Source organism: Bos indicus x Bos taurus, chromosome 14 (genome assembly GCF_003369695.1).
Source record: "Bos indicus x Bos taurus breed Angus x Brahman F1 hybrid chromosome 14, Bos_hybrid_MaternalHap_v2.0, whole genome shotgun sequence".
Lineage (NCBI taxonomy): Eukaryota > Metazoa > Chordata > Mammalia > Artiodactyla > Bovidae > Bos > Bos indicus x Bos taurus.
In genome coordinates, this window is record NC_040089.1 from 63,074,853 (window position 1) to 63,100,766 (window position 25,914).

The following is a 25,914-nucleotide window of genomic DNA, read 5'->3' on the forward strand; positions in this document are numbered from 1 at the left end:
GGCTCCTCTGTCTATGGGATTTCCTAGGCGTGAATAATGGAGTGGGTTGCCATTTCCTTCTCCATGGGATCTTCCCAACGAGGGATCGAACCCATGTCTCCTGCCTCTCCTGCATCAGCAGGTGGAATCTTTACCACTGAGCCACCTGGGAAGCCCTTTATATGCATTGCTTTGTTGAAAACTTTTTCCCAGTTGTGTAATTGTGGGGTTATTTTTGCAGCCTGCTTATTATAAAATCAATTTTATTTTATTTTATTTATTTATTTATTTTTTTGTGTGTGTGTCTCTTTTGCTGTCTCGTATACAGGGTTATCGTTACCATCTTTCTAAATTCCATATATATGCATTAGTATACTGTATTGGTGTTTTTCCTTCTGGCTTACTTCACTCTGTATAATAGGCTCCAGTTTCATCCACCTCATTAGAACTGATTCAAATGTATTCTTTTTAATGGCTGAGTAATACTCCATTGTGTATATGTGCCACAGCTTTCTTATCCATTCATCTGCTGATGGACATCTAGGTTGCTTCCATGTCCTGGCTATTATAAACAGTGCTGTGATGAACATTGGGGTACACGTGTCTCTTTCCCTTCTGGTTTCCTTAGTGTGTATGCCCAGCAGTGGGATTGCTGGATCATAAGGCAGTTCTATCTCCAGCATTTATTATTTGTAGACTTTTGGATCGCAGCCATTCTGACTGGTGTGAAATGGTATCTCATAGTGGTTTTGATTTGCATTTCTCTGATAATGAGTGATGTTGAGCATCTTTTCATGTGTTTGTTAGCCATCTGTATGTCTTCTTTGGAGAAATGTCTATTTAGATCTTTGGCCCATTTTTTGATTGGGTCATTTATTTTTCTGGAGTTGAGCTGTAGGAGTTGCTTGTATATTTTTGATCAATTATATTTTAAAGAAAAACCTTTATGTCCTGCAGCCTGAAAACAAAAATCTTCTCAGCCTACCTAATGAAATGAATTTAACTTTTATGGTTTTTCTTTAAAAGTTCTTCCAGTAGTTCAGTAAAATTCTTTGGAACTATTTCTATTACTTATCTAGACTGTGCACAATTACAACTACCAAATAATAGCTACTAAAAATATGTATTAAAGAAACAAGTTGTGCTACAACAAGCAAGTACTGCCATTTGTCAAAGCATATGTGAGCATAAATGTGTCAGCCTGGAACAATACACATGTACAAACACATGTATTTAAACAAGACAAGTGAGCCCTGCCTATGGGAAAAGAAAGAAGAGTCAACTCAACCCCAAATTAACCATCTCATTGGTTGACCAGAGAGCCACCATCATTCAAGATGTACCTTCCGGTTTTGGCATTTTCTTTAAAAGGTTCTATTGACTGGTGACAGTTAATACATTTACATTCTAGCAACTTATTATCAGATTCCATGAAAAGGAAAATGAGGGTGCAGTTTCAGCTGGCTTTACCTTGACAAGGTATTCCAAAGGTAGGATCCCATTGTCTTCACAGTGGATGGCTGTTCTCGGACCTGCCTCACTCCTCACACACTGCTGTCCCCCGCCTCTCTCGGAGGCTGACTTTTCACATATCAAACCCCCCAAGCACATGCTTGGTACAGCAGAGACGATCGGAAAAGTTGTTTTGTTTTTGCTTTGTGTGAGGGAACTGAAGCCCAGAGGGGTCAGATGCCTTGCGAAGGATTCCAACTCCGGGCCCTGACACCACCGCACAGGCTGCCTCTCCCTTACCCAGCCCAGTAATCTAGCCTCTGGGAGAAGCGAAGGGCCACTAGGAGAAGGCCTGGGGCTCGGGTGAGGAACTGGAAGCGGAAGCAGAGGAAAGCCTTGAGGAAAAGCTCTTCCTGCCCTTCTGTGCGGTCCCTGAGTTCCCAACACATCACAAGGCCTCCCTCCTTCCCTTGGACGCACTGAGCCCCCGGAACATTCCCTCGGCCGCTCCGGAGCTCTGTTTCTGCTTGCCCATTTAGGTCACCTTCCTTGGGCCTAACGCCAGTTTCATTTACTTTGTTTTACACCTGAGTGAAATGAGACACTGAGCAATTCATCTTCATCTCTAAATCATGCCCACGAACTCCCATCCAGTTTCCTTTCTCACTCGGCCTTCCCCTGCTCGCAGACAATGAAGCATTGACAGCGGTTGTTTACGTTGACCTTTTCATTAATTCGAAGACAAAGTCTTCTAACGCCCGCCTAGATGGTAAGTAACCGAAGCAGAAAACAAGCTTAGGGTTCATCTGAAACCTTCCCTTTGGTGCAAAATGAAGCTCGAGAATCAGATGGTACAGAACCCAGGATGAAGAGTGGGCACAGCCACAAAACTCAGTTTCCATATACTCAGAGACTCGTGGCTGGAAAATAAGTCTGAATATCCTCAAGTCTTGCTTTTTTTCACCCAAATCCATGCAACGGTGGATGTCTATCCTCTGGATGCACCTGGCCAGAGATTTTTACCTTTGCACTTCTTAACTGTGCTGGCACCAGATAGAAATAAGAAAAGCCTAAGGTCAACAGGAAAGAAATGGCTCAAGGTCACAGTGGTGGCTTTTTCTCAGGGAGTGAAGTTCAGAGACCTGCAGCCCTGCTCCCTCCCTTGACCAGGTGAAGCCTGGAGGGGGCAGGAGTCGGGGTGGGGTCTTCCAGCTGCTTACCTGTGCAACTCTGAAGAAAGAGGCAGTTGCAGAGGTGTTTGGGGAAACCAGTACAGGGAGAAAAGATTTTTAAGCCCAGTCCCATCAGCCCCAAGTGATAAAATGGAGCTTGGGGGCCTGGAGGAATGGGAGGGACAAGGGGCCTGGCCCTTTCAGCAGGAGGCCCCAGAGAGACAGGTACACCCCTTTGCCTGTCAAAAGGCGATTGATTTAGCTTCTCAGTAACTGAATGTGTGTGACTTCTAGAGAAACCCAATAGGTTCATTTCCCGTTTTTCTGGCTCAAGTTAACAGATCTTTCTCTACTCACAGAGGCTTTTGTCAAAGACTCCACTGCAGAGAAAGGCTGTGATACTTAAAAGGTATGACCAATGAATCAATGCTACTTTCTCACTCACTTTTGCTTCTTCATTCACATCCCAGGTGAAGGAAACAGCATTATAGGCAATCTCTTCGATGTTGCCAATCGTATTAAAGCTCTCCTTGTAATCAGCTGTGACATGAAAAAAAAAAAAAAAAAAAAATTAAGAGTCAATGTTACTGGTGACATGTATTCAAGTATCATTTTCCAATGGGGAAATTGCAACTTTGTCTATTCGGCTGACTATTGCCATGGTAACAGTTAAGGATTTGTGCTTATGGATAATCTTTTACTACTATTTACTCTATAAGAATGTGAGCCCATTCCTGTATTAAAACAGTAAATCTAGGAGAAGCAGTGTTCCTAAACGATTTGTTCATTAGTTTTATTTTTCATTCGGTTTATAAATTTCTTCCCCCTGAGTTCCTTGTCACCTACCCACTCCCTCTCCTACTCTCTTTTCTGCCATTTAATTTTGCCAGCAATGCCGGACTATTTCATAGGGATCGTTTTGTAGGACAGAATAATCTATCAGCCAGGCAGTGTCTCAGGACTTCAGTAAAGAAATCCAGGAGAGTGAAGAAAATTTTATTTTTTTACTTCTTTTTGGATTTAGGTACAGAGAATTGAGTCAGTCTGATTCAGTTCATTACCATCCACCTGTCAACTTAAGGCCCTCTCATTTATTTATGTAATATTTATTTATTCCTTTTTATCTCCTCTGTCTCCCTGCCCCCGCAATAGCTATTGACATGTTTGCTCTATATGCTTATGAAATAAATTGGGTCGATCTGCCTGTGTACATAGCTTTCATTTTCACAAACTGTGCCATGCTATGACCAGGGTTGCCAGATTTAGCAAATATTTGGACCATACTCTAAAAAAGTATTTGTTGTTGGTCCGAAATTCAAATTTAACTCTGTTTTACCTGGCAACCCTCTCTATGGACCTTTTCAGATGTAACCACTTTACTGGTTGCATGTCTAATCCTGGCTGTGGCTGCACAGAATTCCGTGGTGACCGTCAACCGCAATTTACTTATCCCCTCTCCCCAGATGGAGCCTTCAGTAGTCTCCAGCTCTCCGGAACCACAGACAACACTGATAAAAATCCCTGGTCTTCTGTCTGCACTGTCACCGCCTTAGTTGGTCTTCAGGGCGAGGCATGATATTCTTACTCTTAATCCTCACTACTACTTCCTGAGGTTTTAGCTTATGCTCACCATCTGGATTTTCTCTCTACTCTAGGCCTCCTTGGATATGACAACCTACCTTCACTCCATCTCTTGTGTACGAAATAAACACTGACCACGTCTTGCTTGGCTGGCATCATGGTAAGGTCCATCTGCTTTTCTTTGAGGTCTGTTTCACTCACAGCTTGATCACCTAATCATGTACGTTCTTTTTATCTAAATTTCTATAATTATTTTCTAAAATGAAAACTCTAATTATGTGCTTTTAATAATTTTTTAGGGCTAAAACATACACCATGACCTACACTATCCTTCACAATCAGGCCCTGCATACTTCTCTCTGCTCATACTCCAGCCCCACAGTGGGGGTCAGAGGAAGGTACAATGCTGACCATACTGGAGTCTTTTTTGTTTATAAAATCTTTCGAATGTTTTTCTAAGTTAGGAGTGAGTTATGATGACTGACTTTCAGGGTGTATAAAGCATTCATTGTCTACAATATCTGACATGTTTCTCGTCAAATGGTCATTTCCTCACCTGTGTCCTAAGCGGCCCTGCGACTCCAGGGTCAGTGGTTTCTTGAGGTTTCAGCAAGTTCTCTACGTGAATGCTGCAAATTTTTGAAGTCTGCTTTCCTACAATTCATATATCTGATCATTTTAGCCATTTTCTCCTCATTTATCACAAAATCTAAATTCATGTGATCATTCGCCAAAATTTTACTTATGTTTTCTTATTCATACAACACACTTTGTGTGAATTAGACTCCTATTTTTCTATCCATAGTATAAATAATAATAAAACAAAGCCCATAATACTAATGAGCTCAAAATATAATAAAGTCAGTTTGATTTTGTTTAAAAGAAAAAACTTCTTATTATTACTGGGACCTGGACTGATGGTTAACTGCAGAAAAACCTACCTCGGTGCTCTCAGAATGGCCTTGGATGCACTTCCTGTAAAGGGTAATGTTGGTCTAGACCCTGACCAGAATTCTAGTTCCCGGCTTTCTCACCAAATTTCTACCGTGGGGGCCAATTCAGTGGGTACAAAGTGGTGTCTCAAAATCATTACAATTCCATTTTTTCCATCACCTATGAGTTCAAGCATCTCTTCACATCCAGGATAGCCAAGCAGGTGTCTCCTTACATAAACTGCCTACTCATGCCCTTTGTCCGTAATTTTACTCATTTCTCCAGGGAAACTTCAAGGCAAGACTATGGATCTTCACATTTTAAATAAAGCACACACATTTTAACATAGACGCTTGTGTGATCACCATAGGAAAGTCACAGACCATGAACAAATAAGAAAAATATTGAAAAGCAGGCACAATTTTTTCACCCACTACAAACACATCTGTGTAGCCTTCATTTTTCCTACCACAGTCTCTGTCTCCCTTTCTCCAAAATATGTAAATATTTTAAACAATATTGTAACAATTATTTTTTAATTTGCTTCTTTCCTCCTGTAATACATCTTCAGCATCTTACCACGTCACTAAATAAAATTGTGGAAAATAGTCTTAATGTCTAAGTACTATTATATTGGATTAAGATAAAATGCTATAAACTTTATTTTGCTCTTATTGATCCTATAAATGATGTCTAATACTTTGCTACCTTAAATAGCACTTCATCTAATTATCTTCATGGCAAAATAGCCATATATACTTCACTTTTTCATTAATATATACTCTCAGAAGTGAAATTAATAGGTCAAAGGCAAAATATTTTCGAGGCTTATAATTCATTTTGTAAAATTGCTCCTGGAAAGGTTAAAACAGTTTATATTCACAATAACTGTATGACTTCCTGTTTCCTCAAACTGTCTCTTTCCAAGTTGGTATGCAAAGCAGGTTACATTATTTTATTTGCAGTTCCTTGATTGCTAAAGAATAGAACAGTCTTCCATTTGGCTTCTGGTTCTTTGTGTTTCTTTATATTCTTCTCTTTGTTTTTAAATTTTACTCATTTATTGTAACAGTTTATTGTTCTGTCTTTTGCTCATTTTTCTCTAAGGGAATTCAAATTTTCTTGATTTAAAGTAAATATTTAAAGTTAAGAGATAAAACAGATAGCAAAGGAAAACCATTTTATATCCTAAAATTTTATAAGTCTCTATGACTATATTTCAGATAATTTTAAATGCAAACCTGTGTTTTCAGCAGGCCAGTTTCTTAAATTTTGAAATAAGAAAAGATCACTGAACTTAAATTGAGTTCCTTGATTCTTCATGCTATCTGTTTTAAAAAAATAGTCTTATAATTTTGTTTTAAAATTTTAATAAGCCTCTTAAAAATTATCAATCAATCATAAATTTAAAAAACAAATACTATATCTAGCAATAAAGAGAAATAAATAAAAGTGCTTTAGTCCAGCACTTATTCTAGATCTTACAAGTTTTTATTTTTTCATACCTTCTCTACCTGAAAAATTTCTCCCCTAAAAAAATGTTAGCTTAGAAAAGTAAAGAATTTTAAAAACAAATGCAATACAAACACAAATAAAATGCGTGTTGGGCCCCCTAGTTTTGCCCAGGGGATCTGCCAGTTTCTCTCCATCATGTTCCCTTGTTGCTGTTGTTGCTGCGGAGTCACTAAGGCCTGTCCAACTCTAATGCAACCCCATGGCCCACCAGGCTCCTCTGTCCACGGGCAGAATACTGGGTTGCCATTTCCTTCTCCAGGGAACCTTCCCAACCCAGGGATCAAACCTGAGTCTCCTGCATTGCAGGTGAACTCTTTACCACTGAGCTGCCTGGGAATCCAATTTCCCTTACTCAGTCCACAAATACATTGAATAAATATTTGCTCTGTGTTCCCTATATACCAGGCAGCATCCTTACACTTGAGATCAGCAGAAAACAAAATGAGGTCCCTGATCTCATGGTGCTTACAGTTCAGAAGGAGACAGAATATAATTAAGTAGATGAATAAATAAATGAACAACACAATTATGTTCAATATGCTTCAAAGAAAAGGCGGTGGCGGCGGGGGGGGCCTTCCCTGGTGGCTCAGCTGGTAAAGATTCCATCTGCAATCTGGGAGACCTGGGTTTGATCTCTGGATTGGGGAGATCCCCTGGAGAAGGGGATGGCTACCCAATCCAGTATTCTAAACTGGAAAATTCCATGGATTACAGTCCATGGGGTCGCAAAGAGTTGAACATGACTGTGAGACTTTGACTTTCACTTTATGCCAAAAACAAGACTGGCAAGGCTACCTTTTACCAGGTGGTTATATTATTTACCCATTTCCTTCATACCACACATCAATATTTTGTTTGTTTATTTATCACTATCATTTCTCATTAGCTACACATGTATATGAAGGCAAGGAACTTGTCATTAATAATGCTGCCTTCTCGGTGTTTGACATTATTCAGATGATATTCATTCCATAAAATTTTTGAGTAAAAAATGAATAATGGCTCCATGAATAGTCTAACAAAAAACAAAACTAAGACACCAGAGTCACACACTCCCATTTGACCTTATACAAGAAATACCTGTTCTTCTTGACTCCCTTTGTTGTTCGTCTCTAAGCCATTCACCTGTAGATGGCAAAACAGCCCTGCTATCACACGGTGACTGTCAAAGTCTTCTACATCATACACCCTGATACTGCTTTGTCCACACGCATGTTAGTCCAATAAACAGAACGCTAACGGATGTGTCTCCTGTTTCTGAAAACTGTCTTAATGTCCTCTGATGAGTGTTGCTGGCTTAAGGGTTCATGATCCTTGGTGTAGGAATAAAACTCCCTAGTGGCTCAGAGGTTAAAGCGTCTGCCTCCAATGCAGGAGACCCGGGTTCGATCCCTGGGTCGGGAAGATTCCCTGGAGAAGGAAATGGCAACCCACTCCAGTATTCTTGCCTGGAGAATCTCACGGACGGAGGAGCCTGGTAGGCTGCAGTCCACGGGGTCGCAAAGAGTCGGATACGACTAAGCGACTTCACTTTCACTTTCAACCTGTTTTTAGGGGGGCTTCCCAGGTGGCTCAGCGGTAAAGAATCCACCTGCCAATGCAGGAGACGCAGGTTCAATCCCTGGGTCAGGAAGATCCCCTGGAGAAGGAAATGGCAACCCACTCCAGTATTCTTGCCTGGCAAACCCCATGGACAGAGCAGCCTGGCAGGCTACAGTCCACGGGGTTACAAAGAGTCAGACACGACTTAGTGACTAAACAACAACAAACCTGTTGTTACATCTTCCTGAATTTATTTCCTCAAGAAAGTTTCCAGAACCTAAGTTTTATAAATGTTGGTAGCTGCAAACAGTAAAAGGGAGTGTCATGAGCTAGTGTCATGAGTTTATATTCCTAGAGCTGCCATAACAAATAGCACAAACTTGGAAGTTTAAAACCATAGAAACATATTCTCTCATAGTTCTGGGGCCAGACGTTCCAAGTGAAGTGTTGGCAGGGCTGGAACCTTCTGAAGGTTCCTAGCTCTCCTGGCTTCTGGCGGTTGCTGGCAATGCTTGGCATCCCTGGACTTGCAGACCCAGCATTCTAAGCTGCCTCCGTCTGCATGTCATGTTCTCTTCTGTGTTTCTGTGTCTCTTCTCCCTTTTTCTTCTCTTCTGAGGATTTGGCATTGGATTTAAGGCCCACCATAATCCAGGATGATCTCATCTAGAGATACTTAACTTACTATATCTGCAAAGACCTTTTTCCCCAACAAGGTCATATTTACAGGATCTAGTACTTAGGATATGAACATATAATTTTTGAGAGAGTTATCATCAACCCCTGTATCTGCGATTCCCTCCTATGATTGGAAGTCCTATGATTTGAATGCATGGCTTGTTCTTGTATGAGAGCCACTGTAGCTAAAGAGTCATCACACTTTCTTTTAAAGCATTTCATGGTGAACATATAGGCATGTCTCAGAGATTTTGTGGGGTTTGGCTCCAGAGAGCCTCAATAGAGCAAATACTGAAATAAAGGTAATCACATCAATATTTTGGTTTCCTAGTGTATATAAAAATATTTACTCTGTAGTCTATTAAGCACACAATAGCATTATGTCTAAAAAACAATGTATATACCTTAATTCAAAAAAACTTTATTGCTAAAAATGCTAACCATCATCTGACCCTTCAGTGAGTCATAATCTTTTTTTGACTTTTTTTTTAATCTTTTTTGCAGGTGGAGCATCTTGCCTGGAGTTGATGGCTGCTGACTGATCAGAGTGGTAGTTGCTGAAGGGTGGGGTGCTTGTGGCAATTTCTTAAAATGAGACAATTCCTTAAAATGAGCTGAACTGATTTTTTTTCAAGAATGACTTCTCTGTAGCGTGCAATGCTGTGCTGCAGAGCACAATGCTCTGTGCCATTCTGCCCACAACAGAACTTCTTTGGAGACTGGAGTTAATCCTCTCAAGCCCTCCTGCTGCTTTATCAACTGAGTTTTTATGATAGTCTAAGTCTTTGTTATCATTTCAACAGTTTTCACAACATCGTAACCAGGAGCAGATTCTATCTTAAGAAACCACATACTTTGCTCACCCATAAGAAGCGACTACACATTCATGAAAGTTTTCTCATGAGATTGCAGCAATTCAGTCACATCTGCAGGCTCCACTTCTAGTTCTCTTGCAATTTCCACCACATCTGCAGTTACTTCTTCCACTGAATCTTAAACCCCTCAAAGTATCCCACGAAGACTGGAATCAATGTCTTCCCAACTCGTGTTAATGTTGATAGTTTGACCTCTTTCCACGAACCACATTCTTAAAGCATCTAGAATGGTGAATCCTTTCCAGAAGGTCATCAATCTTGACAGATTCATCAAAGGAATCACTATCTATGGCAGCTATTGTCTTAAAAATGTATTTATTAAATAATAAGATTGGAAAGTTGAAACTACTCTTTGATCCATGGACTATAGAATGGATGTTGGGTTAGTAGACATGAAAATAACAATAATCTTGTGGTACCTCTCAATCCTTGCTCTCAGGTGATCAGATGCATCGTCAATGGACAATAATAATATTTGGAAAGAAATCTTTTTTTCTTAACAGCAGGTTCCAACAGTGGGCTTAAAATATTCAATAAACCATGTCATAAACACATGTGTGGTCATCCAGGCTTCGTTGTTGCATTTATAGCTATGCAGGTCCTAGATGGCATTTTCTTTTGATCTACATTGATAATTGGGGGCTTCCCTAATAGCTCAGTTAGTAAAGAATCCGCCTGCAATGCAGGAGACCCCGGTTCAATTCCTGGGCTGGGAAGATCCGCTGGAGAAGAGATAGGCTACCCACTCCAGTATTCTTGGGCTTCCCTTGTGGCTCAGCTGGTAAAGAATCCACCTGCAATGCGGGAGACCTGGGTTTGATCCCTGGGTTGAGAAGATCCCCTGGAGAAGGGAAAGGCTACCTGCTTCAGTATTCTGGCTGGAGAATTCCATGGACTGTAAAGTCCATGGGGTCGCAAAGAGTCGGACACGACTGAGCCACTTTCACTTCGTGTAGCCACCTTCATGAATTATCTTAGCTAGATCTTCTGGATAACTTGCTGCAGCTTCTACATCAGCACTGGCTGCTTCACCTTGCAATTTTATAAGTTAATGAGACGACACCTTTTCTTAAACCTCATACACTGACTTCTGCTAGCTTAAAACTCTTATTCCCTAGCTTTCTCACCTCTCTCAGGTGTTGTAGAATGGAAGAGAGTCAGGGCTTTCCTCTGGATTGGGTTTTGGCTTACAGAAATGTCGTGGCTGTTTTGATTTTCTACCCAGAGCAGTAAAACTTTCTCCATGTCAGCAATAGGCTGTTTTGTTTTCTTATCATTTGTGTGTCCACTGGATTAGCACTTTTAATTTTTGTCAAGAACTTTTCCTTTGCATTCACAACCTGGCTAACTGCTTGGAGCAAGAGACCTAGCTTTTGGCCTCTCTTGGCTTTTGCCATGCTTTCCTCACTAAGCTTAACAATTTCCAGCTGTTGATTTAAAGTGAGAGATGTGATTCTCTTGGTAAAGGTCACACTGCACTTGAAGATGTGTGGATTATTTTCAAATATCTTTGATAATTTGTTTCTAACATAATTACCTTTTGATAATTCTAACACAGTGATAAGAGAACAGACTCTGTATGCTTTCAATACCTTTAAACCATGAAATTTTTGCACCCTGTTTTATGTCCCTGGATACGCTCCAGTGTCTCCTAGTTTATAGTCTATGAGAACTTGGATAGATGTATATCCTACTGTTGTATGAAAATTGTGTAAGCCTTAACTATATTGACTTGGTTCATAGTGCTTTTCAGATCTACTATATCCTTCTACTTTTCTGTATATTCATTCTATTAATTTTTGAGAGTTTGATATTGAAACCCCAACTAAAATTCTAATTTACTACTTAAAAGTAATTGTAATATATAGTGGAACTATATGTAATTTTGTTCTGTATTTTCTGTAAATGCATTATCATACTTTCATAATTTAAAAAATAAAAAAAAGAATTTTGAAAAAAAGAAAAAGAAAGTGAGAGAGGTAAGCCTTGTTCTTTCACTTGAACACTTAGAGACCATTGTTGGGGTTATTAATTGGCCTAATTTCAATATTGTATCTCCAGGCACAGGAGGGCCTGAGGAAAGGGAGAGATGGGGGAATGGCTTGTTGGTGGAGAAATCATAACACGTACACTTATCAATTAAGCTTGCCATGGTATACGGATGTGGTTTGTGATGTCCCAAAACAATTACAATAGCAACGTCAGAGATCACTGATCACAGACCATCATATCAAATACAACAATAATGAAGAAGTTTGAAATATGGAGAAATTACCAAAATGTGACACAGGCAGATGCTGCTGGGAAAATGGTGCCAAGAGACTTGTTCCATGCGGGGTTGCCACAAACATCCAATTTTTAAAAAAGCATTATCTGTAAAGCACCATAAACTGAAGCCCAGTAAAAAAACACTTTGTATTACATTTTGAATGGACTTTCTTTCCAAAAAAAGATGACGAGGCAACACACAAGCTACATGTTTTGTACACTAGTTTGTAAATATCTATAGAATATAAACATCTACTTGATCAGCATGGAGATATAAATATGGCTTAGATGTTTCCCAAAACTGGCATAATGGAACAAAACTACAAGTGGCTAAAACAGGTTTCTAAAAAAAAAAAAATGTATGTCAATTGCATCTGAGTTAAGAAGGTACTTCTTATTAATCTTAGTGATTTACACACAAAGGGATAACCCTAAAGTACACAACCAGCTCAAAGCATCAAAAAGAACAAAACCATGGAAAGAAGAAATGAGAATCTAATGAAATAAGGGTGAAGTTGATCCCATGTTAATGTCATGTCTGGTGATAGAGTCAAACTTTCCAGGGTCTGTTCTCAGGTTGGGTGTGTCCTTGAAATGTTAAAGTGAAGCATATGGGAACGCACAGCCATGAAGATTCTCTAGAGCCTATTAGGATAGCCTCCAAAGACGTAGACTGAGTTTCTGGATTCTCATGGTTGGTAGCCTTGGGCAGATGTTCTGTTATAGTGACTCTCGAGTGCTGGGGTGCATCAGAATCACTGGGAAAACTTTGGTAAAATGGAGACGACTGAGCCAACTCCCAGAGATTTCCATTCAGTAGGTCTGGGATGTGGCAAAGAATCTGCCTTTTTAATAAGGTCCCAGGCAGGGCTGATGCTGCTGGTCTGGAGACCAGACTGGGTAGCATAGATCTATGGCAAATTGAAATGACTGAATCCTTTTTGTGCATTCAATTTATTTCACATATAGGCTTAGAAAGCACTCCATCTACAGTGATGTCCCACATCAATTATCCATGATGTCCATGAGACAGACTGTCTTCATCCTCAAGTCTCCCCTCTTAGGTAAATGCCAGCACCACGTACAGGAGGACCAGGCAGCTACCTACATGGTAAGACCTGGGGACCACCTGCTCCAAGACCTCTACTTATTCTCTGGCCTGGAATCCCATCCTAGGACTCTCTTTGGGAACGGACACTGTCATCTCCTGACATGAAAATGAAGTGCTCTAGGGACACTAATACCTGCCATAAAGTGAGCTCTTACCAAATGCCAAACCTTCTCCTGACACAGCCTCCTCTAAGCCTCACCATGGCTCCAGGAGGTAGGTATCAGCACCCCCTTCTAAAGAGAAGTTAAGCTGCTTGTGCAAAGCAACATGGCTGGTGACAAAACAACCTGTGATTTGAATCTAGGTCTGTTTAGTGCCAAAGGCCACAGTTTTAACCACTACCTGCATTTATCTTGTAAGTTTATCTTGCAAATTAAACAATAAATGGCCACCAGACACTAACATCTTACAGAGAAAAATCATAGCATAGCCTGTGTGGAAACTAGCGGGTAGAGAAGTGCCGGAGGAATGGAAGTTTGATGAGGAGGAGAGTCTGGACATTTTTGGACCACTGCAAATGCCTGAGCAAACCAGGGCAAAGTTAGGGGTGTTGCAGTGAAGAGGAAGCAAAGAACACATCTCCATACCCTGCAGACACTGGGAGGATGGAAAGAAAGCTCACAAATTAGCCCTTGTAAGAAAGCAACGGAGCTGTGTGCTTAGTTGCTCAGCTGTGTCCGACTCTTTGTGACTGCAAGGAGTGTAGCCCGCCAGGCTCCTCTGTCCATGGAATTCTCCAGGCAAGAATACTGGAGTGGGTTGCCATGCCCTCCTCCAGGGGTTCTTCCCAACCCAGGGGTTGAACCCAGGTCTCCCACATTGCAGGTGGATTCTTTACCATCTGAGCCACCAGGGTGGAGATGACAAACTTCACACTGTTATCAGCAAAGGACCGCTAGACAAGCATGGATATGCAATACTTTCCATGTTTTTGGGAAGTTATATTCTGTGCTGATATTATAGGATCCACTCTATTTTAATTGCTATGGAAAGCAGGCCAATGGATTCATTTGTTATACCCTTTTTATTTTTTTGCATATGAATATTGGTCTGTTAAAAGGTCTTTATTTTTTCATTTAAAAAAATATTTATTTATTCATTTGACTGTTCTGGGTCTTTAGTCGTAGCAGCAGGATTCTTTAGCTGTGGCATGCAAACTCATAGTTGTGGAAAGTGGGCTCTAGTTCCCTGACCAGGCCCCCTGAACGTAGGCCCTCTGCTTTGGGAGCAAGGAGTCTTAACCACTGAACCACCAAGGAAGTCCCAAAAGGTCTTTAAATTCAGACTTCTGTTGTTTTCTTCAAACTGATTGTATGTGTAAGTGTGATTCTGGAATGCTGTCAAAGAAACTAGTAATTCCTTTACCTTAATTAAGTTCACATGCTTGGTAAATTATAACTACTCCTTATTATTTTTGTATATATTGTTGGAGATTAAAAGAAGTGGTATAATTAATGCAAAAAATTGCTTCTCTTTTGAAAGGTGTGGATTCTGCCTGGACTGGTGCAATAATGAAGCCAGAATGCTGAAAATGGCTCAAGGCGCTAGTACCAACTCAGTGTGCAGCATCACAGCCCAGGAAGATGCTTCTTTTGAAAAGCCAAGGACCTGTGGTAGTTTATGCATTTTATGCATTTGGGGTCAGGATGCTACAAAGAGTCCATTTATACGGTGGTGCTCAAAGCACAGAGAGAAAAACCACTGGCAGGGGAGATACCTAGACCTGAATTAAATTTATCCTCCTCTCACCAAAGCCTGAGACCGCCAGTGAATTACTGCACTTGTATTTCCTCAGCCATTAAAGAGAGACAATGTCTAAGAGAACAGACCCCACTGGTCCTGTAGTCGGTGACAGAAACAACGCTGGTCCCCACTTTCCCCCATCCCTTCTGTCCTCAAACATCTGTGTCCCTCTATCTGCAATGACAAATGGGATCAGTTCAAATTCCGGAAACAAGTCAAGGGTCATTCTAAAAGTATTCACTCTGACTTGAAATATGAAAAATAAATAAACCCTAGTTGAAGTAGGTTCTGAGATTTTTTTTTTTTCTGTTTTCAAAACTAAAGAATCAGCTTCTTAAAATCTGAATGACTCACAAGAACTCTGAGTTCATGATTTCCTTTATATATTTTTACCAAATCAGAGGTGACCTGGGTTTCCTTAAGGGTGTTGACACTTGAGCTGATTTTTAGAGGCACTAAATGTATTTCCATCACTGGGTCCTGAGCAAACAGTTAGGAACAACCACCAGTCTCTGAGAGCTGAGTGTGTACTAAATACACATACTTCATGAACACAACCTCAAATAATTCTGATCAGTAGCTTTTTAAAATTATTCCTACTAGGTATAGTGGGCAAACGCATCGAGTACCTCCCCTCCCTGGCAGTCACTTAGTTCTGAAAGGGACAAGCTGGGATTGAAACCTAAGAAGTTCTGTAATATATAAGCTTTACAATGAGCACCTTTCCATACATAATCCAGAACAAAAGGGGCTGACATTATGAAAACAAAATTTGTGACTCATAGAATTGTGACTGGTGTAGAGTGACTCTTTGGCACTATTAAAGCTGGAGTTATTAATATTGTTATGATATTTACTCTCCATATATCATTTAAGATAAACTCTTTCTTAGAGTTTTCCCATTAGGAGAAGCCTAATATTTTATTTGTTTGACTCACCCTTCTATTTCTAGAGAAAGAATTATACAGGCCTGTGAGATAGCTTTCAATTGCACTTAACATAAACTTAGAATAAGAAAAGCATTGACACTGTAACCCATTTCTGCATTCCAGATAGGCTAGTATTGAGTTGGCCAAAAAGTTAGTTCAGGTTTACATCAGCCAGAAAAACCTGAATGAACTTTTTGGCCATGCCAATGGTATGGAAAAACCCAAATGAACTTTTTGGCCAACCCCATACTTTTATTCTGTTTGATTTCATTGCTTAAGAATGCTGGTCCTGAAGACCTAAATAGCTGTTTCTCCAGAGAAGACATATAGATGGCCAACAGACACACGAAAAGATGCTCAGTATCACTAATTATTCAAGAAATGCAAATCAAAACTACAAGGAGGTATCACACCAGCCAGAATGGCCGCATGAAAAAGTCCACAAATAACAAATACTGGAGAGGATGTGCTGAAAGGTACCTGTGATCCACCAATCTCACTTCTGGGTGTATATCCAGGCAAAACTATAATTCAAAAAGATACATACACCCCTATGTTCAGTGTAGCACTATTTACAACAGCCAGAACGTGCAAACCACCTAAATATCCATCAGCAGATGAATGGGTAAAGAAAATGTGATGTTTATACATCAATGGAATATTAGTCATAAAAAAGAATGAAATAATGCCATTTACAGTTACATGTTATGGACCTAGAGATGATCATACTAATCAAGGTAAGTCAGAAAGAGAAAGACAAATACTATGTGATATCACTTATATGTATCTGAAATAAGACACAAATGAACTTATCTACAAAACAAAAATGGACTCACAGATACAGAGAACAAACTATAGAGAACAAACTTCCCAAGGCGGAGGGGGCTGGGGAGGGGAAGGGTTGGGAGTTTGGGATTAGCAGATGCAAACTAGTATATACAAAACAGATAAACAACAAGGTCCTATTGTATAGCACAGGGAACCATATTCAATATCCTGGGTAGCCATTCCCTTCTCCAGGGAATCTTCCCAACCCAGGGATCAAACCCAGGTCTCCTGCATTGCAGGTAGATTCTTTACCATCTGAGCCAACAGGGAAGCCCAGCATACCATAATGGGAAAACAGGGAAAAAGAATGCTGGTCTTGACCCATAAAACTTGACTTCAGATTGAAAGTAGGTCACATTCTGTTTGTAGGCACACATACACATATGTCCTAGAAAAGGGAATGACAACCCACTCCAGTATTCTTGCCTGAGAAATCCCATGTAGCCTGGCAGGTTACAATCCAAGGGTTTACAAAGAGTCAGACACAACTGAGTGAGTAATACTTTCACTTTTATATATATATATATATATATATATATATATATATATACCCACACACACATACAACATGACTTCTAGCTCTGAATTTAAATCAACTGGGATGGGCTTAAAATTAAACTCTTCTCATTAGTCTGTTATTCAGTGAGATTTAAATTCAATCTAACCATTATGTCTTTTTAAACTATGTGTCTTTTAAATTTGTGAAAACACAAAAGTGCCTAACACATCCTGACATTTCACTGAATGAATGAAGACTGGGGTAGTGCTTTGGTAAATAATTTATTTGTGTATACTGTGGGAACTATTCATGTTTTATTTCAGTTTTCCATTCTTTATTTCGTTACTTAATATGCTAACACTCTTAGGGGAAGGCAGAGGACAAGATGTTATAGACATCTAGGATTAGAAGTTACTGCCCAGAGTGGTTATTCAGCCAAAATCATGTCAGACCTGCACACCGGGCTCCCTTCCTCTAGCACAAGTCCCCAAGCTTTCCCCACGTCAGTGGACATTTCCGGAAAGTGTGACGCTTCCCAGTTAAACCAAGTCTAATTTATGAAAGACAATGGAACTCTTTCTCAAACGATGGTACTTTATTATTAGCAACAGTCTTCAGAATTGCTTTTCTGTCCTAAGACATTCCAGTCTCTCAAAGTCTCATTCTAGTATCTAGTAGCCCTCAATGTCAGAAATGATTTTCCAACACCTATAACTGCCCTTTTGAGTTGAATAGATTCAAAAAAAAGAAATGACTTTTTGGTAACTGGGGGTGCGGGACACAGACACACTACAAGAACTGTAAATCTTCACAGGGATTACCCTTTGATCAACCAGAAATTACAAACCCAATTCTTTCAGTAGCTCAAGATCCATTAAAAGCAACCTCCACTTTCAACCTTCCCATTAGCCCCTGGGCTGCCCAGTCATTCACCAAAGTGGTCTACAGATAAAGGAAGGTAAGTTTGTTATGTGGACGATGGGGGTGGAGGGTGTTTGTTATATGAGGGATTTTTGCATTAACTGCTATTAGAGTTACTCACGTTGCTATTCCTGTTTATTTATTTTTCAACAGTTATTAGAGGATTTACATATTATTTCAAAATGGAAATTCCAATTCTCTTACATATATTTCCTCAAGAAGATAAATGTGTCCTTCAAAGGAGGGAGGCAGTTCCTGCTGTTACCATTCTCCTTGGAGATGCTGAATCACAGCATCTGAGGACTGCAGGTGTGCACCGAGAGGAAACCAACAGCCACCTTAGAAAAGTTGGCTCCTTGATCTGTGAAATGGAGATAACACAGTGCTGGCCTCACAGCATAAAACACTTTCTGTTTTTTTCTGTTGTACAGAAAAAACTTTCTCTTGGCAAGTTTTAGATTTTGTAAACAGGGAAGAAAAACTTTACATTTGCCTAATTCCACACTTGTGGGTACTGCAAAGACAAGGAAGACATGCATTTGTTCCTGCTGAAAGGCAGGGTGAGAGGGAGGTTTCCAGTCCCTGCTGGAGTGCGGCTGAAAAGACCAGCTCTGTAGTTCTGTTCAGTAATTAGCTGAGTCTCGTGACACTATCAGACTGTCTTGCCAGGGTTTCTTTTTTTGTAATTCTTAAGTCAACCAAGTAACACTAAAAAACGTGAGACTATTAGGCTGAGGTTTCACTAAATGCATCTCTAAAGAAAGAAAATAATTAGGCCCCAAGCAAAAAACATGAAATCAGGGACTTCCCTGGTGGTCCAGTGGTTAAGAATCCGTCTTCCCGGGCAGGGGACAGGGGTTTGATCCCTGGTCGGGGAACTAAGATCCCACATTCCAGGGGACAATTAAGCCTACAGGTTGCAACCTGAGAAGTCTGCATGCTGCAACAAAGATCCTGGGTGCTGCAACTAAGACCCGACGTGGCCAAATAAATATTTTTTAAAGACATAAACTCAAATAGAGAGCATAGATTACATGTTTGAGATGAAGTCATGGTCAAATATAGCTAAAGATACAGGAAAGGTCCGACCAAGTAGGAGAAAGCAATGTAGCATCCAGTAAATGTGAAAAAGAAAATGGTGGAAGACAGGAAATTAAAGTATTTTACAGTATTAAATATGATAGGTCTGTTGAGTGGCTTTAGTTATGTGTGTGTGTGTGTTCATTTTGAAAGCTCATCATGTAAACCACGATCTCTTTATGAGAAAGTTTCAGCCTTTCACTGAAACAGGTTCTCAGAGCATCCATTCAGTGGATGCCCTTCAAGCACCCATTCCTACTTTAACCCTCTCTGTAACATTCCTTCTGGTTAACCACTCAGGGTTTTAAAATTGCCAGCAGTGGGGAAGTACTTCTCCAGAAAAGGTTTCTTAAACAATAATGCCTACAACCAGGCAAACACACTTCCCAGGAGCAGTGAAAAAAAAATTAACCCAAATTAAAGACCAGATTAATTACAATTTTTAATTCCCATATTTTTTCTTGGTAAAGTTTGCTTTAAAGCAAATTTCTGTTTGTTTCAGGGAAATAACAATAATTTCCAGTTAAGTTAAAAGAAAAATTTATTAATGAAGCCCCCAAGTTAAAAAGGAAAAGTTCCCCCTTGGTTTATTAATGTAGGTATTATGTTTCTATGTTAGCAATTAAGTCTTGGAGTTAACCATGCTTCATGAAAAAGTCTATAGAATAATGCAACAATTTTTAAAATATAAGAAATCAAAGTACCAAATGCACATTTAGCTGGCATCCAGAAAAATACCACCAAAACTGATTGTTTCATCATAGAAGAGGACAGAGCCCAACCCCACCCTGATTTCCCTGTTAACAAGGCACATATTCCCTTACCATGGTGTTACCTACACACACAGAACAATACACGGAAGTTTGCTCATCAGCTAGTCAGCACTAGTTGAGCATCTTTTCTGTGCCAGGCACCATACCAGGTGCTGCTCATACAAAAGTTACAGAAGAAAATTTTCTCTCCCCTCGAGAAGCTTGGCATTTAGTGGAATGGACAGAATGTAAACTGATCAACCAAGTGAAAGACAGCAATGTTACGGTCTAAGTACAAACTAAAACCTGTGGAGGAAGCAACTGATGTCTGAAAGATCAGGAAGATCTCACCTAAGTGGGGCGTGGAACAAGGTCTTAGGAGGGAGATGACTGCCAGGTAAAGGAGAGAGGAAGGGCTATTCTAGGCAAGGAGAGCCCGAGAGGAGAAATGAAGGGGAGGTTGGAAGTAACCTACGGGTGAAACAGATCTACAGATACGGCATTAAGAAATTTGAATATTAAAAAGATACACACACCCCAAAGTTCATTGCAGCGCTATTTACAATAGCCAGGGCATGGAAGCAACTTAAATGTCCATCAATGGAGGAGTAGATAAAGAAGATGTGGCATATATATATATACACATATATGTATACATATACACATATGTATACACACACATATCTATACAATGGAAAATTATGAGCCATTAAAAGGGATGAAACTGTGCCATTTGTAGAGGTATGGATGGACTTAGAGACTGTCACAGAGTTAAGTCAGAAAGAGAAAAATAAATATATGACACACATTTTGGGCTTCCCTCGTGGCTGATCTGGTAAAGAATCTGCCTGCAATGTTGGAAACCTGGGTTCAATCACTGGGTTGGGAAGATCCCCTGGAGGAGGGAAAGACTACCCACTCCAGTATTCTGGCCTGGAGAAATCCAAAAAGTGTATAGCCCATGGGGTTGCAAAGAGTCGGACACGACTGAGCGACTTTCACTTTCATATGTGGAACCTAGAAAAATGGTATAGAGGACCTTATTTGCAAAGCAGGACTAGAGATGCAGATGCAGAGAACAAACATAAGGGTCCCAAGGATGGAGGAGATGCAGTGGGTGGAGCAATGGGGACTCACACACTACGTGTTTAACACGGGTAACTGACGAGGATGCACGGCACAGGGAGTTCTGCTAGGCGCTCTCTGGTGACCCAAATGTGAAGGACATCCGGAAAAGAGGGAGGTATGTGTACATACGGCCGACTCACTCTGCGGTGCAGCAGAAACTAACATAGTATTGTAAAGCAACAATACTCCAGTTAAAAAAAAAAAGAAATCTTAATAAAAGGCAGATTATGCTGGATTCACATGTGAGTAAGATGTGAGGAGGGAAATGATGCCTCTTTTAAGAAACATGGATTGTAAGGAAAGAGGAAGACCCAGCAATAGTTTGGAAGGAAATCTGCCTGGATGTGTGGACAGTTGGTGAACTCTGGCCCTGTCTCGGGGGAAGGCTGGAGGAACTCTCCATCACCCTAGGCACACATGCCAAGGAGGAAATGATTCTCCCCAGAGGTGCTGTCCCCAATAGAATCAGCTCCTAACACTCATATGGAGACACGCATTCGATAAAGAAAAACTCACGGTGGTTCAATTTTTATTGAAAATGAGTATGTTCTGCTTGAACTAAGATTAAAGTTTAAAGAATATTTGCAGTGTATCATCTTTTAAATACAGCATTAACAGGCTACGATTTTTATCACGGCCATGTTTTCTAACCAAAGTTGATGATGAAAACAGTTGTCCAGTAGCTGTGGCTACAGTGCTTCTCTGTAAATCAGAGGGTGCCTCGCACTGCCTGTGACTGTTTCAGCAACCGGAGCTGATGATCAAACAGCAGGTGGGGCAGAGCCGGGGCCACACCCCAACCTCTCCTCCCTACCCCCACCCGTGCAGGAAGCAGGGGCCAAGGCTGCTCCACTATCTCAGCTCTGACTCACTCACTGCCCTGACTCTCACCAACCAGCCCTGGGTTGGGTTATTATTTATTTATTTTTTAAATTGAGGGCTCTCAAGGGGTTTGGTTTGGTTTTGAATCAAATTTACTTTTCATATCTATTCAGAAGTGTGGAAAGAGTCTAGGAAATATAAAAAATCAAAATTCCATTTCCTTGAGTTATTTTTAAAGGAGGGAAGTCCCACACTTTCCCAGCTGCAGGGAGAGAGCAGGTTTGCTCAGTGCTGGGGGAGGAGGGCTCACCGCAGAACAAAACTCAGTGGCAGAGTGGGCAACCCTGGGGAAGAGAGAGGCAAGCTGCAGGGCACCCTATGGTGATCTGGGGTTCCCCCAGCCATCCCCACAAGGGAAGGGGCCAGGACAGGGCCAGAGTTCACCAAATGACCACACATTCAGGCCCTGGTCTTGGCAGATTTCCTTCCAAACCATTGCTAGGTCTTCCTCTTTCCTTCCATCCATGTTTCTTGAAAGAGGAGTCACTTCCTACTCCACATCTTACTCATGCCTGAGTCTAGGCCCATTTGGGCCACAGATTCATGCTGACTACTTGGCTACCTGACCTCTTGAAAACCAGCAGATGCCTCTCCCAGCCCACCAATCTCTACACCACCACGCCCCACTTCTCTGCACAGCTTTGAGTAGCCCAAGCCAGCATTTGACTATAAAAACTGCAAGAAAGCACACTTGTAAGGCACATCCACAGCCAGGCTCCTCTAGAAAGCTCAAAGGAAAACTAAAGGTGTAACTTAGTTTTATTCACAATTCCTATTTGAAAGTGGAGTACGACTCCACACAGAAGAGAGCTCCCAGCCCCGGACAGATGAGCCAAGCTGCGAAAGTCACAGTGGTCAACGAAATGCTGTATTCGAGAATCTCCCGAAAGGCTTCTCTTTGACCCTCACAGAAAACTATCTCGAACTAAACTTGAAAAAATGTTTTGATTTCATCAGACCTTAAGGATTCATGAAAACTTTATCTTAATATAAGATTGCTATCAACAGGACAATTTTAAAATAAAGAAATACATTTGTATTAGGGCACAGATGAAAATCCTATAATCACATGCTAATAACCAAAGAGACTATAACTGCCTGTCAATGGAAAACAATGGGATTAATATTAACAATATAATACATACTAATACAAGGAAAGATTACTTTCTGGGAACCAAAATCAAAGACAGATTGAATAAAGAGCAAATGGTTGGTTTCACAATTAACTGCAAAATGATGTCAATACTGATTACATTGGATGTGACTATCAAGTAATTTTGCTCATTCGGACGTGCTTGGGGAATTAGTCTAATTACATCACCATCCATACCACCCTTTTGGAAAGTGCAAAAACTGTGATGCTCATTGTTTTGAAAAAGCTGCATTGTCAAGCAAGCAAATAATTCTTAATTCTGTTCAGTAGAGAGAAGCTATATTTGAATGAGTCTCAATCTATCTGCTGTAGCTTCTGATTTTTCATTCTATAAATCAATGTTAGTTGTTGAATGTCTTATAATTTTCCTTCCTTGCTTGAAAGGAAACAGAAAAACATTCTTTCCCAAGAAAGTGGTTCTGTAATTATTCACACTTTGAGTAGACTTGCTGCGCATTCTGGTTCATTTTATGATTGGTAGTTCCTTTCAAATATTTTTAAAATGGCTTACATGGGGCAAAACTGGATCTCTCCACTGTGCAAATGAGTCCCAGGGAACTCCCGGCCTGTTTAATGTGTAGATGGTGCCTAAAAGTCACTGTGCCCCTGGCTGGACTCAGCATCAGTCAGCCCGCACTCCCCTGGCACCTGGGGCACCATGCTTGCTGCTACTCCCAACCCCTACCTCATTGGCAAAGCTGCACTTTCTTTCTGTGATCTTTTTCTTCTCCTTTATCCCTACAGCCAGTCAGTTCTGAAAGTCTACCAGTTCTAGAATTCATCTCTCATTCCTGAGTTAATTTTTGCATCTCTCCTTTACAGCTTACTCCTCGGGGTCTCTCCCCAGCTATAACCAGTCTCTCCCTCACTTCATCCCACCCGGACCCTGGCTCAGTCCTGCTAAAAATCATCAGCAGTTGAGCAAAGTCTCCCAAATAAAACCCTGCAACTCAATAAAGAGAAATGTCACCTCATCAGAGTATTCCATTTGCCTGTATTTCTGCCCAGTCTCCCCCTTGTCAGAGTTCTGGGAGGACCAATGGGCGAATGGAACACTCCCCTGGATGAGGGACATCTCTTATGGGCCCTCACTTATATATTCCTGCATCTCTAAAGCCCACTGTGTTCAACAAGAGAAAAACATGGATTAATGAAAAACAAAATATGCATGTTACACCTCAATATAAAAAAAGTATAAGCACACACATTTCGAAAATCTCCCCGACAAAACTGCAAAGCAAGGTTCTGTGGAGCCACACGAGTGCACCGCGGCAGAAGACGAGAAGCTCTGAGCGCAGTTCCCCTCGGTATCTGGTGTGGTGACGCGCCTCTGCAAAGACCCACCCAACGGTCTGAGAGAGCATTTCCCCGGTGTTCCGCCTGCAGCTCTGAGTTGACCACCAGGATACGTGTGGTCGGAGTCAACAGCCCTCTCATACCAGGAACTTTCTGGGCTTTGGACCCCAAAACACCCTCCTGGGCTCATTCAGCCTCCATGGGAGACCCAGAGCTTCAGTCTGTACCTCACTGAAACAGCTTTACATGGGTCTCCTCTTACAGCTTGAGACCAGCAAATCCCATCTATACTTCCTACCCCTGTCACTCTAAGAAAGTGTTAGCCACTCAGTCATGTCCGACTCAGTGACCCCATGGACTGCAGCCCACCAGGCTCCCCTGTCCATGGGATTCTCCCGCCGAGAATACTGGAGTAGGTAACCATCCCCTTCTCCACGGGATCTTCCCAACCCAGGCATCGAACCCAGGTCTCCTGCATTGCAGGCAGATTCTTCACTGTCTGAGCCACCAGGTTACTCTAAAATTCCCCTTAAAAAAGCAAGCCTCTCCACAATTCCCACAGCCTTCCAGCTCATTTTTCAGCCCAGTTTATTCCCAGTTTACTTGTCTCCCCACCCACTGTGTAAGTTGAATCAATGATACACCCACCAGCATGCACGAGAGTTTTACCCCTCCCATTTTTGCCAACAGTTTTATCAGATTTTATAAAATCACGTGCCAATCTCACTTTGGTTTTACTGTCTTGATTCCTATACCTCTGCATGGGCTGTTTCCTTGGCTCACAGCACCCTCCCCCACCTTTTTGACCTCACATGTTCTGGTTATCTTTTCAGAGGGGACTTAGAAACATCTACGGCAAGTGTTCCTCCCATCTGCCTCTCACCAGTCATCTTCTTGCCTCCAGTCTGGAGCAACTTGAAGATGGGGCTCTGCCTTATTTATTTATCTCTGAATCACCAGTTCCTAACGAAGGGTCGGTTTCCTGAGTGAAGGTGAAATTACTCTGCCTTTCTGCAAGCTGGTGGTAACTAAGATGGGATCAACACTGACTCCATGTCCGTTGAGAAAGGGGGTTTCACACTCAGAGATGAGCAAAGGACAGATACCATCAAAGTGGTGATTCCATACAGTAGGTACAATTAGTGCAGGAACACTCTTTAGGCTGCAGAATGTGAACATATTGATGACCTGGAGTAACTGTTGCTATCCGACGAGTTCACAATAAAGAACTTGTGAAACTTGGAGAACTCTACTTATGTGCTTTGCAGAGCAGCAGAGTGCACTTGGGCTGGGGTTTGTTTGTTCTACTTATATCCAGCAAGAGCTAATTGCTAATGTTTCCTTCCCCACCAACATAGTTTATGGCCTAATGTACAAGAACCACACATCTGAACTGGTTTTTAGAAATGCCAGAACTAGCAGCAGCCGAGTCCTGCCACCCAGAGTGCAAAGCGTTCTCAGCGTCTGGAAAGGAAGGTGCAGTGGAGAGAGGCAGGGCCTCAGCGCAAGGTCAATTCATGACAGCTTGCAGTTACTCTGCATGTGATTAGGGGCTGGGGGGGGGGGGGCGGCAGAGTGATCTAGAGGTCAGGATACA

General features: G+C 41.2%; 1 protein-coding gene and 1 non-coding gene across 3 annotated transcripts in view; one reads left to right on the forward strand and one right to left on the reverse strand.

Annotated features, from left to right (window-relative positions):
* GRHL2 (grainyhead like transcription factor 2) overlaps positions 1-25,914 on the reverse strand; it is a 172,675-nt gene that overhangs the window by 62,476 nt on the left and 84,285 nt on the right. For both annotated transcript variants that reach the window (XM_027561417.1, XM_027561416.1), the window contains exon 8: positions 3,049-3,143. In XM_027561417.1, coding sequence (XP_027417218.1) covers positions 3,049-3,143 — 95 coding nt within the window. The remainder of the gene's footprint in view (positions 1-3,048; positions 3,144-25,914) is intronic.
* TRNAW-CCA lies at positions 7,965-8,036 on the forward strand. The gene has a single exon. It is a non-coding gene; the product is annotated as a tRNA-Trp (tRNA).